The sequence below is a fragment of the Gasterosteus aculeatus genome, chromosome 4, assembly GCF_964276395.1.
Source record: "Gasterosteus aculeatus chromosome 4, fGasAcu3.hap1.1, whole genome shotgun sequence".
NCBI lineage: Eukaryota > Metazoa > Chordata > Actinopteri > Perciformes > Gasterosteidae > Gasterosteus > Gasterosteus aculeatus.
Window position 1 is genome coordinate 15,161,229 of NC_135691.1, and position 17,978 is coordinate 15,179,206.

Genomic DNA, 17,978 nt, shown 5'->3' on the forward strand with positions numbered 1-17,978 from the left:
TCTGTAGTTTTATAATTAGTGTGCTTCTCTGCGTGTGATTCTGGCTTTGTTCGCTAGATATGCGTGTCTGCATATATGTGTGTGTGTGTGTGTGTGTCTTCGCTTGTGGGAGCATTTGTTTGTGTGGATGTTCTCCATTAACTGCTTTTTTTTTACCATTCCCACTCGCAGGGGGCAACTTCACATTGGCCGAGCTGGGTGTATGCGAGCCGCCTCCCCCGCCGCACCCCGCCGCCCCCTACTGTCCCGACCTGGGCCTCCTCCAGAGGGGTTACTCCCTCAGCGCCGGCTCTGACGTTGACTCGGACCCCGAGGGGCCGCTGTCCCCGGAGCGAGCCATCCAGCTGTGGGCCGGACGAGGACGGGTAAAGTCCCGCCGAAGCTCAGGAGTGTCCAGTCGAGAGAACTCCGCCCTGACCCTCACCGACTCTGAGAACGACAACAAGTCTGACGACGAGTCAGGTAGGACAAAGGGACAAACATGCTCCGATGGTTAGAGGAGGCAGTGAGGGGGAAAGTGAGTAAGACGTGCCGGAGGACGGAGGACTGACTGATAGTCAAGTCAATGTCTAGAGGGATTGTGAGCGAGAATATACTGTATTTCTTTGCAAAGGTTTGTCAATATTGTTGAAACCTTGGGGCCAACTCTGGGGCCAACTCTCGAACAGACAGCCAACTGTCTGTTCGAGAGTTGGCGGTTCGGATTTACTGATTGGTCTTTCAGATCAGAAAACAGAACCAAACGGTGTTTGGACCCCGCCAAAGCCTAAAGAGCCATCATTATATTAATTCAACAGCACTTAGCCCTCTCCTCCACCCTCTAATAGCTCTCAGATCTCACAGCTGGTCTGCCAGTGGAAGGTTTTTTTGGGGAGCATTTAATATCCCCTGATCCAACACTGAGATGCAGTCAGAGAAAAGATGCATTCGAATCGTCGCTCAAGTGCGATGTTCCCAGAGTGACTTTCCTTTCCCTGGCAACTTTGTTTATTGCCAAGTTCCCATTTCCTCATTAATCTCGGCGCCGTCGTAAACCTGCGCGGATGCTTTGCCGAGGTGTCAGTGGAGGTTAATGAAAAGTGGAAGGAAGGAAAAGCAACAGTCTTAATTAATTGAGTTCTCGGCGGAAACGCGCGTCGGCTGCGGATCTACCTCCGTTGGGCCGCGGCCTCCGAATCAGAAACAACTTATTGTCAGCTGAGCAGAACTACTCAACGCCTATTAAACACGTCAAGAAACACCTTCCCTGAGACGCGCCTCTCATCTCACAGCCGGATAATTGCTTTGTGGTTAATTACCGAGCTAATCTCGCCGCGGCAGATATCAGCCGCCGCCGCTCTCACTCTGTCTGTCTCAGGGCCAGGAGGACGCCATTGAGAGCTCCGTCGCTGGCATTTTCCAGACCTTGTGAAATTAGCTTCTTAATCCACGCAGAAATATTGTGATAATTGTTCGCCTGCAGTATGATCTCACTGAGTGAAGATAGTCGACAAGATCAACAAAAGTTGTTTCGTCTTCACTTTCCGGGAAAACATCGTTCTGTGCTCCAACAGGATCCAAACATTCAGTCGTCTTTTCATTCACATTTGACGTTTCAGCCAACTGCAATTTTTGCCTTCTATGCTGAAGCCTTCAGGGGAAATGCCGGCTCACACCTCCTGGGATCGTCCCTCGTTTTACACCAGAGATTTAGATCAAGCCCGTCCGCGCTGCCGTCCATGCCAGCGCGGCGAGATCAGACGCAGCGCGGCAGCCGGATAAAAGGACCAGGCGTGTGAGCGCGTCAGATCGAGTCAACTCGTTATTTTTTTTAGCCGCTCTGAATGAGGAAAAAAATCTCACCCTTCGCTCCTGCAAACAGAACATCTGATACCGAAAACACGTCACCCAGAGGAAGAGATTGCACTCCCACTGGACCCGAGCCGTCCATATGCAGAGTCACAAGCGTGTACATTGCTGTCACTGTCTGTCTATAATGCTACTCTGTCTGTCTTCGGGACCCCTGCTTGTGTGCGAGGAAGTGTGAAACAGGAGCAACGGGAGTGTCAAAACAGCAGGAGGAGGATCTGAGTCTCTAATAATAGCGATTGACGGAAGCAGACAGAGAAACAACATCATAAACACATGCTAACAAATCCAAAAGACGGTGACGTGCTAAAAACACCAAACGGCACGCCGCGGAGCTCTCATCTCGCCGCATCTCTTAACGAGCCTCAGAAGTCTCACCTCCACTTGCTTCTCCTTATCCTCTTCATCTAGCGCCTCTCCAGCCTTTTGTCTTCTTCATTTCAAGCTTCCGCTTCTGTCTGCTACGCGCTCCCGTAGCGCCTCGCACCGTCTCTCGTTATGCTCCTGTCAGTGCGGCTCGCCGGCGTGACTGACAGGTGTCGGTTTAAGGGTCTAGGGTTCCCCTCCAGGGCAAGGGTGTGCATGTGGATGCGTGTGCACGTGCACCCTGCTGCAGATTTCTCGACCAAAATAGAAAGCCCTGGAGAGAAATGGTGACAGATATCACTAACCTTAAGGAAAATACCATTATATTTGTTTGTGTGTGTGTGCACGACAGTTTTTTTGGGCACCAGAGCGCATCGCCGGATGAAAAATATTTTTTTCCTCATTTCTATTAATTGAACTCATTTTGTTTCATTTGTAATAATTCCGATAATAATAATTACAATAACAACAAAAATCCATGTAATACACGCAAACTTTTCTAGTCATATATCATGTTGCCTTACTGCATGTACAGTTGTTTTTTTTAAACAAAACAAGAGCCGAGTCGATAACAGATTAAAGAGTGTGATCTTTTAGATGGATAGCGTTCGTCTGTCATGGTGGCTGGTGCCTTTGCTAGTCTCAACACAATTAGCACTACTAATACACCTTTAGTAAACAAGTACTCACAGAGAACTTTGAATACCGTTTCCTGTTTCTGTTAGTAGAACATGGATATATACACTGTATATGTATATCGAAATGTATGGATATGGTGCCAGGCTGCTGTATCATTTCATCAGCTCATTTCTTTTAATTAATTGTTGATAATTAAGGTATAACAAGCCCAATGTCACAAAGGCAGGAGGCAAGTAATGCTAAAAGATCAAAATGGGGAGTCTCAAACCTTCTCTGAGGGTGAGGAATGAAGTACCGAGAACTCGATTCACACCTATCAAATAAGATGACCTGTGGGGACGTATGTGAGGCCCCGCTCTCCACCGAGCCCAGCTGTGCAACAGGAGTCGTACCCGGTGTTGTGCCACAATACTCTCCTGCAGCTCAACAGTTTTAGGCCTCAGGTTACGATTTGTTACATTCATCACCTTTCATTCCATTTAATTGGTACAACACATTTAGTATGTAACAAGTATGTATTCAAGTCCCACAGAGCGGCCACCTGTCGAAAGGAACGAATGAGCCATCGGTTGCATCCCAACTAAAACCCAAACAAAAAGTTGGCCAATGATTACCAACTGGCTGCATTCAACGGGTTTGAAAACCTGTAGGAAGGTGAGAGCTCTGCATCACCCCGTCAAAGCCAACGTGACGGGCAGATATAACCGCCAAATAGTCCACACAAGACGCTTATCGTGTAGACAGACTTCTGGTGGACGATCCCTTTGGCATCTGTAACGTGGGGTAGAGCCACAGCTATTAGATTGGACTTCTCAACAGGTAGGCATGCAGCCATTACAGCTGTTAGATTTCCTTCCCAACTGAATCCGAGCGAGGGAGGATTCCAAGGTCAGCGAAAGACATGATTATCTGTCTCAATCTACCCTAGCTGCAACATGGAGAAGCTGCAGGGTTTGCGCAAATTCCTGACATATGACATATTTTGGTAATAAATGTTCCTGATTCCTGGACGACAGGGGCATGGGGCCTCCCACACCGTGGTAGTAACACTCGCCCCGGTAAGCTGCCCGGGACAGCTCTGTAGGTGGAGGACTGACTACACCCAACTAGGGAGGACAACTTACAGATCAAATCCCCTGAGCATTGGCAGGCAGTTTTTTACCATTGCAAAAATCTCTCACGCTATGATTGCTTCTAAGTTGGCTGAGAAGAGGACCGCCGAGTTATTCACTGGCGGTTACCACCAACAGGAACTGTTAAACCGTCTGTGAGCAGGTGCCACAGATCCAACTCAGCAGAGGTAGGATATGGTATATATTGAGATTTTGATAACTCAATATATTCATCAGTGGATGGAGTTTGCACAGTTGTCATGGAGACGTTGTTATCACATGACATAATATTAATACTCCCATCTTGTTAATTTGAATCGTCAAGCAGGGAAAGCCCAGGAAGATAGGTTAAAAGATTAAAGTAATAGAATAGTTCCATGAAACATCCCCAGTCGGCTACTTATAGCAATGTATATGAATGTACTTATAATGAGTAAGTGCGAGTAAAGTGGGGAATTCTGGCAAATGAATGAATTCTGGCTCAGAAGTCCTTTAAAGATGGTTCAACACGTTAGCCGGTTTTAAATAAAACTATACCTTTAGATAACGGTTTAAATATGCTAATATGCTATGCCATTATCTAATGCTAACTTTTCATACGTTTGGAAAAATAGTAGTAAACCCCCAAATGTCAACAGTTCTTTTTTTTCCAATTGTCTGAAAGAAGACATCGAAGCAAAATAGCCCAGAAATCCAAATATGGCCAGAACAGCAATAGAAATGTTACTGACCAATATGACAATGCAATCACAGTATGATTCCAGTGTAAGTGGATGACCAATAACACTCACACATATAAGCATATTGACTTTTAAAGGTTGAAAACCCTTTTAATAAAACTTCCAGATGACTGTGTTCGTTCTTCCAGAAATGTGGGTGGTCTACTTTCTTCCACAGACCTCTGGCACCTGTTAAATTGGTTTCTAAAATAAACGCTGTGAGTATTTTGTCATCGTTTTTTTTTTTTTTTTTTTCATTTACTGCTAAATTCCAATTACCGACAAGTATGTAAAGCCTGTTAAATTAGTTTCCTAAATGCAACTCAGGGATTTCTCCCCTTCATCCAGCTTTATTGTCAAGTATTAAATAAAGACACTTTGCTTTTATTGCCCCTTCCAGACACTATTAAAATAAAGAGACTAGAACATTGACTTGGCAGCACCAATCCAAGTTTTCATTTGCACAAGCAGCACAGTGAGACAAACAAATGCGGGCGTGGAGAGCGGCGATGGGAGATTTCATCCTGGCAAAGTGGAGGAGGAGATTTACTGTCACGCTGTGCACCGCCTCGTAAAAAGTCCGTCTGGAAACACAGGCCGCAGAATAGGAGCGCTTGTAAATTCCCACAGCAGTGCGTGATGACTGCATCCAAACTGCATTGATCAAGGGGGAGGATGATTAAAACACGCATTAGATGAAATAAGATCAGGCTTTGACATTGATCTCAGCCTGAAGCCCAGGGCGGACTTTATGGCCACAATCCATAGTCCGCTGCTCTACACACGTGTGTGAGTGCGTGGTCCCTATGCCTCTGTGTGTGTCCCGCTCGTTAAAGAGCACCCTGTTTTGGAACCAGGCGGTATCTACATGTAATTCAACTTCATCCATCCATTTCCATCAATACATCTTGGCTTTACTCTGCACTGGCCCCGCCCATTCACACATGCCCGCCTATCTGCACTCAGGCGACGTCTCCTCTTCTCCTTCCTTCTCCGGCTCAATTTCTCCATCTGGCCTACTGGATAATAAATCCTTGGGCGGTATTGTGACGTATGTGACAGGATGTATTAATCTGGTAATTAGAGAACGAAAAGGTGGCGCTAAATTTAGTCTGGCCTTTCGTCCGAACCCTGCACCCTGTCTGGGCAACTTCAATCCCCCGGTTCCCCTCACTGGCTCCCTATCTTTTATGGGAGATTTTCTTTGTTCTTAGAAGGTTTATGTTTCTTAAACTTTATGTTAATTCTCTCTTCTTTTTTTTGACAAGGAAAAACAACTTTTTCAAATGTCCCTTAAAACATCTGCAGTCAACGAAATGTTTGAGTAGCTGGAGCTGTAATTATGCTTTATAAAAGCCGCGTTGGGCAAAGTGATTCCTGATTAACTAATCAAATCTGCTTGCACAGGTGGCAGAGTGCCTGCACCCATGCTGTCATCTTTATTCTTGTTTTTTTTATTTATTTATATACCGCCATAAATCAAACAGAATCAACCACCCTCACTTCAGCTGATGTGTCGCTGCTTTCGGGAAGTTTTCACAGGATTGTCTTGCAATCAAGGTGAATTAAGATGTTTAATCATGATCATTTAGAATTTAAAATTAAAATGGGCTCCGTACTTTGAAATACATGTTACAATTACATGTTACAAGTCACGCAGTGATTGTAGGAGCCCCCGTCATTTTTCTCTCGCAGTACCAGTAATTCGGCCCATGCAGGTCCTGTCAATCAAATCCAGGCAACACTTACAGATGCGGACTGGCGGGGTCCCCAAGGACCTCAGCGTCCCCTCAGGGTCTCTGTAAGTGTGTGTGTGTGTGTGTGTGTGTGTGTGTGTGTGTGTGTGTGTGTGTGTGTGTGTGTGTGTGTGTGTGCGTGTGTGTGAGTAAGAAACTGAGAGCGGGAGCTTTCGTGCGTGTGCACGCGCCTGAGTGTCAGGAGGGTTCGGGGCATTAGCCTCTGATTGAGTTTTCAGAGAGCAACTTGGGGTGCGAAAGGCTCGACAATGGTCTAACAGAATTAGTAGCTTGTGATGAATGGTGTGTGAGAGCAGCACTGACAGCTCCCTTTCACAAACACACACCACTGTGAGCGTGCGCGTGTGTCTGCGCGCATGTACGCCTCCACACTTCACCCACTGGTTCAAGGACTTTTTGTCCATGCAGTGAAAGCTCAAATGCTGGAATGAGCAAAGTAGCAGTGAACACACACACACACACACGCACAGGCGCACACGCCGTGTATTCTTAAGTGTCCGTATTTGGGTTTAGCCTATGGTCTGTAAAGTACCCCACAGTCAGGATCAATAAAGAGTGGTTCATTCAACATACTAAACTCATACGTGTTCACACAAACATTCGCTGACGTTGGTGGATGAGAAGTGAGGGCACGCACAAAGACAGACACACACAGGGAAGCAGGTGCACACACACACATGCACACAGATGCATAAGAGCCGTGTTTAATAAAAGCCCTGGGTTATTGATCACACTAGATGGATGCTAACTCACATTAAAGAGTCAAGCCTGGAGTGATGGAGGGAGCAGAAGAAGAAGAGGAAAAAAAGAGGAGGAGGAAGAGGAAAAGAAGAGGAGGAAGACATGATTGAAGAGTAAATGGAAAGGGAGAGATGAAGGAGGGATATCACACAGCTCGCAAGGACGGCACTGGACAAAAAAAAGAGAAAGGTTCTTACTGTGAGGAGGCGGTCAGGGTCTTCCCATACTTAGTATCAGGTGAGAGAATGTTCCAGGAGCAGGAGAATATCTTTTGCGTTGGGTTTGCAACTTGCTGACGATCGTGCTGCCGCCCTAATGGGAGATTTAGTGAGCTGTAATGGCCTCTGATACCGCCTTCAGACCAGAGAGAGAGAGCCATGGCCACTAAGAGCAAATTGAGAATTCTCCAGCCAATTATGAGTGATTATATTTTCCTCTGCATATCCCTGAAACTAGTTTAGCCTCCGAATGAAAGCTGGTGGTATCAGATTGAGGGTGAGATCGCAGGGGGAGGGGGGGCAGCAGTCGCTTTATTTACTTCACTGTTTGTTTATTTATTTATTCATACCATATGTTGTCTCCATTTTGAATTGAGTATGACATTTACATCTCATCCAGTGTTTTGACTCTCAAACTCTCTTCTCTTCTGTCATAACCTCTTTTTTTCTACCTGTTTTTCTGTTTTTTTGCATCTTCCCTTCCTCCCACTCCCCCCCCAGCTTACCTAGATGATGATGAGGAGGATCAGGACCCATTTGGGGACTATGTAATCAGTAAGTCACGTCTGACTGTAGCGTCTCCCAGGATTACTCGGGCCACCTTAGGCCCATCTGCTCCTGTGTGATTGTGTTTGATGTGTTCCTCTGCCCTCTGCTGCCTTCGTCTGTGCGTGATGTGCTGTTTTGTCTGTACGTTGATGTTGTTTTTGTTGTTTTTTAATCGACGAGGCTGTTGCACACAATGTAGTAGTTTCAAACTGGGCTCCAGCTGGGAGTGTAACATTATTCCAGAGTCGGTTCAAAGGCTCGCTCTTTTTGAAAGTGGGATTGCACATATTACTGTAATTGCTGTAATGAAACCTTTTCTGCAGGATGTTGTTATAAGTTGCGTTAGGTGGAGAACAAGTACAGTCGAGTAATTGCTTTCTGTGCATTGCTCTTGTTTCCTCCGATACAAGCCGTCCGTTGTTCTCTTTCACGTGCCTCATCTGCATTTACGAGCTCCTTTCATTATGATCTCCTGTTTATTAGCGCACGTCCAACTGGTTAATCTCTTTGCACTTGAACGAAGAAAATTTCCCAGAGGGTGAGTTCTTTTGCATCCCTCCTCCACGACCGGAAACCTCGCCATAGCTTTTCGCGTCTCGGAGATTGTTTGTCTCTGTGAGCGCAAATTAGTGTTAATGTTTGTGTTATTGGGCTGTGGAGTTTTCATCTGTTTCTATTAGTTCAATGAGAGTGCTAGGAGTGAGAGAGACTCAACTGTGTGGTAAGGACGGAATGGAAATAAACCAAGGTGAAGGTTATTCTTTAATGCCATATGGCTTTTATGATAGGATTTCCCCGGGCAAATTATGAACATGTTAGATGAAATACTCTAGGTCACAACCTCACAGGGAATAGTAAGACATTGAGCAAAGAGCTGAGGAGATAACAGAGCACTCTGCACTAGGAATCATGCAAAGGTTAATCTTCTTAAAGCGCTAAGGGAAGCATGATTACAGGAGGGGAAGTCACATACAGGATATATACTGAATATTTGTATACAGTATCAGTCAAGATTTTGGACACACACTTTCTCTCTCTCTCTCTGTGTATATATATATATATATATATATATATATATATATATATATATATATATATATATATATATATATATATATTATGGCTGTCAACATAAACACATTCATCTATACGATTAATGTGGCCGAATTAATGCAACAAAATATTTTAATGTAGTTAACGTACGTTTGTTTACGAAGTTGACCGCGGAAACAAAACGGCCGCTAGCTGCAGTCAGTTACATCAAGATGGAGAGAGCTTTTTGCATTAGAAGTAAAACGAACAGAGGCGCGACATACAGCGAAGAACTGTGCAGAGGAATTATTCCAGGTGTGAAACAGAAGCGGGGTGACTGGCAAACGGACCACCTAAAGCACCGCTATGCTGCGCTCGCTGCTTCCATCTCAACATCTAACGTTACCCTACGCGGCACACAGTCTGCAGAGGACCACCACTGTGTCCCTAACAGACCGAGGTTTGAAGACGTCCTGGCTAAATGTTGGGTTGGCTCTTCAGATACAGCCGTTAAATTATGGCGAGTTGAGAGCAAAGTGCACGAGCACAGCAGGAAGAGTCGCTAGTTCAACATGTTCCACCAGGTGTAATTCTGCCTCCAAGAGGATCAAATGTGCGTAGTGCGTTGTGTTTAAAATAACATTAACAATTAAACAACAGTGTGTAAAATACACATTTTCTAAAGTGATTACTCATTACTTGTAAGATTTAGTCTTTAGAAGAAAAACAAACATTCATTAAAAACAACATTATAACAACAACAACAACATTCATTAATCGCCATTGATCGAGATTAATGAATTTCAAAATGTGTGATTAATTATTGATTATTTCAATGAACCATAGAGTATTTAGATAAATAAATACTTTGTATTCAACTGTCAATTGAGGAGCAGTAGTAAATACGTAAATAGCAGACCAATTTTTTCCTTTTAAGAAAATCGACATTTCTGTCGCTGATCTGGCATACAATAATAATACAATAATAATAAACAAAACCATTCAGTGTGTCTGTGGACCGTATTACATTCTGAGTTTGAAGGTCCACTGGCCATTAACAAGCATTCTTTTTCTATATTTTAAAAAACATACTGCTCAAAGCTCAATGCTCATAACATCAAAACCTCCACTGGAACTGGATAAAAAATAAACAAGGGGACACTTTTAAATCAAATTGTTGTCAATATAAATTCAGACTCTCCTCTCCTTGTTAAATTAGGAGAGTACCTGTATGAGGTGAATGATGAAGTTATCACAGCTGATATTTATTAATGTTAATTTCCCTCTATGCCTTATTTTATTACTTTCTGTCTGTGGAAACGGAAGTCTGCTATTTGCTGTTTCTGGTGAGTAAATATTCACGACTTCATTGGAAATGAAAGTCTTGAAATATATTTGATTTGCCATACAGCACATATACAGTATGCAAATACTGGGAAGGATAACACCCTGACAGAGACTATATTCTGATGAATTTCTCTCAATATGGGAAGTCCTTTCAGGGAAAGCTTTTAGAGCTAACTTGTGTCACAGAAAAGGAAACTGACAATTCATCACTAATGCTGATGGAGAAGATACAGTACTATAAATAACCAAAGCCTGACAACTGTACTTATCAAAGACGGTTTTTCACCGACCAACGGTTATTAAAGCAGTATTTCATTTATTGGTTCATTTGAACTTTCAGCAGCAATCTATTTCCAACAAGAACTTCCCCGGCTGACACCACAGGCTTACTCAATTTATTATCCATTATCCGTGTTATAACAAAGGGATTTCAAGAAGTAAGGCCAGCATGCACAGTAAAACATTATTGGTCTGTATTTTTTTCATTTTTTAAAAATATATTTAAATTTAAAGACACACATACATCCTTCAATCAAAAGTCATCAACTGGCCTTAATCAAAATCGTAATCAAAAGGTTTATTGCAGCATATGAAGCATATGAACAGTTACTGAGCTATCAAGCGGGTCAAAACACTCAGACAGACACCAGTGAACGAACAGGACATCAGGTTGCACCGTCATCAATCTTACAACTGGCAGATAGGCAATAGTGCAGAGTTAGGTGGATAGAACAGTGATTACTGGAACAGCTCACCATCATCCACTCATATACTCCTTCACGTGCGCGCGCGCACACACACACACACAAACACACACACCTTTTGCTACAGCAGTCAATTTAAGGCTGACTGAGACCTCCTCCGAGAACTCTTTTTTAGAATTAAAGTCGAGAGAAGAGGTATTCCTCAAATTTCGGCGGTCACCGCTGCCATCGTTTTGGCTCTGAATTTCGCGGGGATTCAGCTTACAATGTCTCTGCCCAAATGTCCAGTAATATCTCGATTTTAATTGGTCCATGTTTGATACGTAACGTAAATTATTACTACCATTTATTTCGTATTTTATAATATGTAGCATCTAAACAATTGGAATAACAATACACATATTGCACATATAAATCACAAGAATAAACCGTGAAAAAACAATTATTTAACAGTTTTATGTTTGAATTTTGGCCTACCCAGACTGCACCTCACTTGCTACCCTTAGTTTAGCCCCACATGGCTCCAATTACGGCAGTGTTGGTCCGTGGGTTGGTCCACCACGTTGTTCAAGGATGAAATACCTTTTAAATGATTTGCCATGGACTTTAGTAAAGATCCATTTTGAGCAGACAGTAAATCCCCAAAACTTTGGTCATCCCATGACTTTTCCTTTGGGGTCACCATGAGGTAGACATTCATGTTTCTACGTGAAATCCACCATCGTGAGCATGTTAGAATGCAGATGTTTGAACTTCCCCTAGAGCACCACAAAGTGGCTGAGTTGATCTTGTCTGAACGTTACCTGGTAGCAGGGACGTAGTGATACAACATAGATGAAAGAGAAAATGTTCTGTCTTGGTGATCTTTGGTTATAAATATACCAGACAGCTGGCAGCCAGTCAGACGTGAAATGAATATCATCTCATTCCAGGGCTGCACAGTTAAACTAAATGTTAATCCTAAATCTACAGTTTAATATTGCTTTTGTTCAAGGCAAAATGTTAGTAAAATTACATTTTAAGTGAAATAAGAAGAGACACCACACTCCACACCAAACAAAGAAAATGTCTTTGTTTGGTGTGTTTCAGTGAGAATAAGAATAAGTAATAATGAATCATTTATAGGAACGAATGAAGGAAAAGTGATCTTCCTTTGAATCATATCCCAATTGCAATATCCGTCAAACAAATTAAAATACGATTTTTTTATTTCATACAGCCTTGCCTTAAATCGCAATTCACCCACTAATTTAAATCAGCTTTATAGTGTATATCTGATCATTTTGCTCGCACGTATCTCTGTATCATATGTTTCTACGTTCTATGTTTATTGGATTGTTCCATTATGAGAGAGCTGTGAGAGGAGAATCAAGAAGCAGCAATACAGAACAGTGCACTATAAAACTGATGAGTACCACCAGCCATAACACAGTAAACTCTATCTCCACATGTATCATTAAGTGTTGATGATATATGTTACCTTGAGCTGCAGAAGACAACCTTATTGATCTTTAGAAATATGGTCTGGGGAGGAGGGTCTGAGTTTTATAAGGCCGTTTGGCTTTCGTTTACGATTTTTGCGTTTATAGTATCAAGCTTATATTAAATGTTTAATGGTGTGTAAAAACAGTAAGAATTTGACCAAGTGTGAGCAGTTTAAATGATTCATATTAATAAATCAGCGTTAACCCCTTCAACCCAGCAGATTTGTTGGCGTGTCCATCATAATTAATTCAAATTGCACAGTCCAAAATGTTTCGCATTGATGCCACCAAGTAGCCAGAAATAGGGGCATTTGGAATGTGATCATTATGTGTGTTTCACAGCCAGAATGATCTGCTGGGACAAGCAGATGGTGTCAAACAGTGCAGAGAAAAAGGGATTCGTCAAACTTTAAAGCCGTTTAGGGTAAATTTAAGGGGGAAACGTACATGTAAAAGTGGTTAATGCGACTCCCAAATGTACCACAGCAAACATGTCAGGTGGAAATATAATGCATCTATCAGATCCCCCGTGGTGGAAAGATGCTGAGGTGTGTGGAGACATAAAGTTTCCAATCCACATTTTGCATGACAACAAAGCACAGTGGGACAGGAGCAACAGCCCGGATACTGCTGACGGATCACAAACTGAATTTTTGGTTAGCAGACATACTGTCCCGAAGAAAAAAATCCTGCAGGACAAGTAGTAAAAAAGATATATCTACAAGGAGTAGGGGGCAATTTTTATGAGTGCGAGTGAATAGGGGAGGGAAGCTGCGAGGTACCAGATATCATTCAGAGGTTGTTTTGTGTCTTTTTTAGAAGGAACAGTTGCAGCAGCTGTCACTTGATTGTTCCAGCATACAAATAAAAAAAGAAATAAATGAGACTCAGTATCATCATTAACAGTGTGGAATCAACCGAGTAGTCAATAAACCTTCATGGTCCCAGTTTTTTTTTTTTTGTACACATATTCTCAAAATAGAACTCATCCAGCACAAGTTCATTCACAAATAAAAAAAAAGCTTCTCCACTGTCTATACATCGACGCGCAGCAGCTGCGCTTGGTGTTTGGCGCTTCCTCCTCCAGCACAGTGATTATGACAGGCTGATTGGTGTTTTGTTTTCCCCGGGATGAGAAGATCAATGCGGGGCTGATAGCGAGGGCTGGGCCCGCCAGCGGAGAGAGGAGGCATGAGAGGGATCGGGGATGAGGCCTTGTCGCTTTCGAGCAAGGAAACGGGGCTCAAAAGCTTTGAGCGGGAGGACAGGACGGGGTTAAAAGCAGATGATGGAAAGCGGGTGCAGCTGGGAATTTAGGGGAGATTTTAGCGGATCGCAATAGGAGAGGATGGAGAGCGACGGATTAAGAAACAGGGGATCTAAGAAGGCGGAGCGATGGGGAGGAAGATCCAGATTTAGCAGTACAGTAGAAGAGATGGCTGGGGATTAACATTCTGTGAATGTCTGCGAGCGCTGGGATAATCTGCGGCGTCCCGCGGAGCGCCATTGGGAGCACACCACGGCCGGGGGGGGGGGAGGGGGGGGGTGTAGGGGGTGGGGGGCGGTCACCAACTGCTGTACACTGTGTGAGTGTGTGTGTGTGACTTTCAGACTAGGTGTGGCAGCCCCCCCCCCCCCCACCCACCTACAGCGCTGCGATCTAAACAGCTTGATGGACGTGTCCAATGTGTAGCAAGAGATGGGCGGGGCAAAGGCGTCCAGTGCCACTTCATCCCCCCGCTCTTCTCTCAAAAGATGTGTGTGTGGGGATATCTGCAATCCAGCATAATAGGTACACGCGCTTTCCTTCCCTATGCGGGCGAGGAGGACTCGTGGCTCCTTCCAGAGCTTTAATCCATATTGATTTGTGCCTCATGCTGTCTCAACGAATGGAGCGCAGCACCGCGGGGCGCCGCACAGCGCAGCGAGGCATTGCGTGGCATCAGCCGGCACGTCTCTGCTGGCCGGTGTTTGTGTATTTGTCGGAGAGAGAGAGAGCTCACTGAGGTCTGCGTAAGCACGTGTCGTACACGTGCACTCACCTGTTTAATGTCATTGTTAAATTGTGATTAAAGGCGTTCTCCTGCTCTAAAGATTCACTCTTAAAATAACAGAATTTCTCCTGCTTCGGCCTCAAGGTCGGGTTAAGGCTCAAGTAGCTAATGTATGTAATTACCTCTTACTGGAAAGGTATTTAGTCGCTTTAACACAACAAAGGAGTAAATTTGCAAGCAGCATTTTACCATGCATTGTTTGTCCTCTACCTCCTCTTCAATCCAGGAGCCGTTAAATGTGACAAGCAGGTTCTCCCACGTTTGGTTTAAAGTGATGTGATGAGTTGTCTCTGTATGTTTTATATATATATATATATATATATATATATATATATATATATATATATATATATATATATATCAGTGTTAGGGTTTAAACCTTTAACCCGCTCAAAAGAATATTTTGTAGTTTTTGTATGCAAGTAAGGTACAGACCCTTTTGAATTAACAGATTATTAAGAGATGTATGGTAAAGGGAAATATGCAGTTTTGAGAAATTGAGTATGAATGTCTTTTATTTAGTGTTTTCTGCTGAACATTTTCTTAAAGACAAAAGCACTTCAAGAGACAAATGCAAAGAAGGTTTAGATATCCAAAATGAAACTCCTTTGGGTCAGCCAAATAATAACCAACATCAAGAGGATGATGCACACGTAAGTTTGCACTGGTTGAATGCCAGTTATGCAAGCTAACCGCTAACTCAAGCTGCCGGCCCTCCATGTGGAAATGATATTGCGAGAATGTGATGATGACGTGGTGCTAGCTGGTTAATACGTAATAATGATAATCTGCTACACTTTATTTCAGAAAATTCAGCATTGATCAATGAAACAACAGTAGGCCGTCGTTCAAAGCATGCACCTCATGTTTTGTATTTAATGCCCTGCACTTATGTGCATTTATGAAGCCAACAGCTTTCTCAGTCACTGTATAGATACCAAGCAAAAACTAGACCCTGATTAAAACCCCATTGTTCTGCTGAAAAAAAAAGAAGCGCCAGCGCCGATGTCAATATTTCTGTTAAAAGCGTTTCTTCTCCGCTCGATACTTGCTTTAATAGTCTGGCTTTGTTTTGCGAGGAGTCAAATGGGAGGAAAGATAATAGATGAATAAATCTATATTAGAGTCTCCTACCTCTGATTGTGCAAGTCCTCCTGTTTCGACACTTAATACTCAGAGCTGGCTAATCACCAGACACGTCGCTTGCTCCATCTTCCAGCTCTCCAGTAACCGAGCATGGAGACGCCCCGGCATCTCAGCTGCTCCCAAACCTCCCTTTTCTAAAAGCATTCCATGGCCAAGCCAAGTATCAGTTGTACGGGCAGTGGAGCTCAAGCCCAGGAATCAGAGGGGTACTAGTTTGTGTGTATCCTCATCAGCTGTTTTGGTTTTTGGTATTCTCTGAACATTACAAAATGAGAAGTGTTTTTGTATCTCTTTGTCTCTCTCTCTCGAAGATGTCGCGTTAGAAGCTCGGTCCACTTTAGTTCCATGGCATTCCCGTTTCAGTTTCCATCAGAGGACAGCCTGAGCATCTTTGTTCCTAATCAATGGGTCAGCCTGGACCACTCTGGCCTCCCTTCCCACAGGTCCCCTTTGTCATGAGTCACAAGTATCTATTTCAGGGCAGACAGCAGCAAGTCGCTGCAATCAAGGACACTGCATACGGTGCAGAAGCCCCAAGCTGATTCCTGGGATCAGCTGCAGGGACAATCAAAGCATTTTTAATAAATTGGTATGAACTATGCACAGACAAATTGGTGGAGTGCTGTGTTCAAGCCACCTGGCAGACGTGCACCACGGCTGTTTGTGGAAGCAACCAGAGATGCTTTGGAATTTAAAAAAGTCCTGTACATACGTTTTGGCTTTTTTTCAGCAAGATTTTACTTGATTAAAACACAAAATGTAGTGCTGCTGCTGGTTGAAGACTCATGCTAGGGGTAAAGACAGGCAGCCCAAATCCAGTTCAACACTCGCACTCCTCTATTCCGAGATATACAAATTACTTTGTGATATTACAGGAAATTATGTTTTGTATTGGGAATAACCAAAGCACATTTAATGAAGTGGCCCTTCACTGCTAGATTAAGTTGAAGTGTTACTATCTAAATTCCAAACAACCTAATTGACCCTTGTTACCCAGAGCAGTACCTTTTTGTAAAGGTGACAAAAGCCTTTGCGTCCTCATGTAAAAGCTGCTGCTCTCCAAACAAATCCGCTTGAAATAAGATGGACATTGAAGGTAGCGGTCTCATCACACTGGTCAGTTTTGATCATATTGACACTTTTAGTCAATACGCCAGTCGCCACTTCTCCCCGCCTGAGCAATGGACAGGGTCAGAACCATTCACCCAGATCAGTATTGGTATGTTCCAGTCACCTCTGTGTGTAATGAATGCAACAGAGCCCCCTGGACTCATTAGAAATGCATTGACCACTGGCAGATCGGTAGGCTGCTATTGTCTTTGTTGTTTCCATCCAGAGAGGGAAGAGACACTGCTAAGTATAGCACGAGGAGATTTGCAACAAGAAGCGCAAAAAAAACCATGTCTTTATTCAATTAGTGTAATACAGTTTTTAGTCTTGAGTCGTTCATATTCTACTCCTTTTCTCCTTACATATCAAACATTTTTGGGGGGGAGAGGGGGGGGTGCATTGTGAATTCTTCCCATCAGTGTAGCCAACCTGAGGTACTCAGAGCGCTCTGGCAGCGGCACTATTTTGTCTGCTGCCACGGGACATTTCCAGTGCCTGGTTGCTTTTTAACCATCGTCTATTCCTTTTTTTTCTCCCCTCCTTCCTTCAGAACTACTCTCCTCCCTCTCAATCTTAAACTATTCATTCTCACAGTGTGTGCGTGTGTTTGCCTGTGTGTGTTCCTGTGAGTCGTGAGGAGGCAGAGATACTATATCTGGCCCTATCAGAGTGGAAATGTCAAGATGCCTGCAAAAGAAAGATCTGTATGTGTCGTTGCCGCTTGGATTCACCGGATCTTTCAGCCTTTTTCTCTGTCGATATCTAGATGTGGTTTATTTGTGCGCACACATGGAAGCATCCCCGATCACTTTTTTTGTTTTATTTTTCCGTGCCTAGGTTTTTGCGGAAGCTTGCGTGTCTGTGAGTGCGAGTCAAAGACAAGTGTCTGACTTTTTGAGCAGATTTAGTTTCTGCCTTTCTTCTCCGTTCTCTCCTTCTTTGCTTTTGTTCCTCCGTTTTTTAGGTCTTCATTCGTCTGCTGGATCGTCAGTTTTTTCCCTCATGAAAGCAGAATATAATATACGAATGTATACATACGTACATATGTACACACAGTATATAACATACCGAAATGGTGAACAACCTTGTTACAGAAGATATTCTTATATTTGTGGATTTTGATTGCACTTGTAAATCGCAAAATGCCTTTAT

The 17,978-nt window shown here is 43.4% G+C and overlaps 1 protein-coding gene across 13 annotated transcripts in view; it reads left to right on the forward strand.

The window, feature by feature from the left end:
• Nucleotides 1-17,978, forward strand: part of tenm2a (teneurin transmembrane protein 2a) — a 192,106-nt gene that overhangs the window by 67,070 nt on the left and 107,058 nt on the right. For 7 of the 13 annotated variants that reach the window (XM_078102044.1, XM_078102046.1, XM_078102045.1 and 4 more), the window contains 2 exons: nt 172-462; nt 7,902-7,955. In XM_078102044.1, coding sequence (XP_077958170.1) covers nt 172-462; nt 7,902-7,955 — 345 coding nt within the window. The remainder of the gene's footprint in view (nt 1-171; nt 463-7,901; nt 7,956-17,978) is intronic. The other 6 variants (XM_078102054.1, XM_078102050.1, XM_078102052.1 and 3 more) reach the window with 1 other exon arrangement.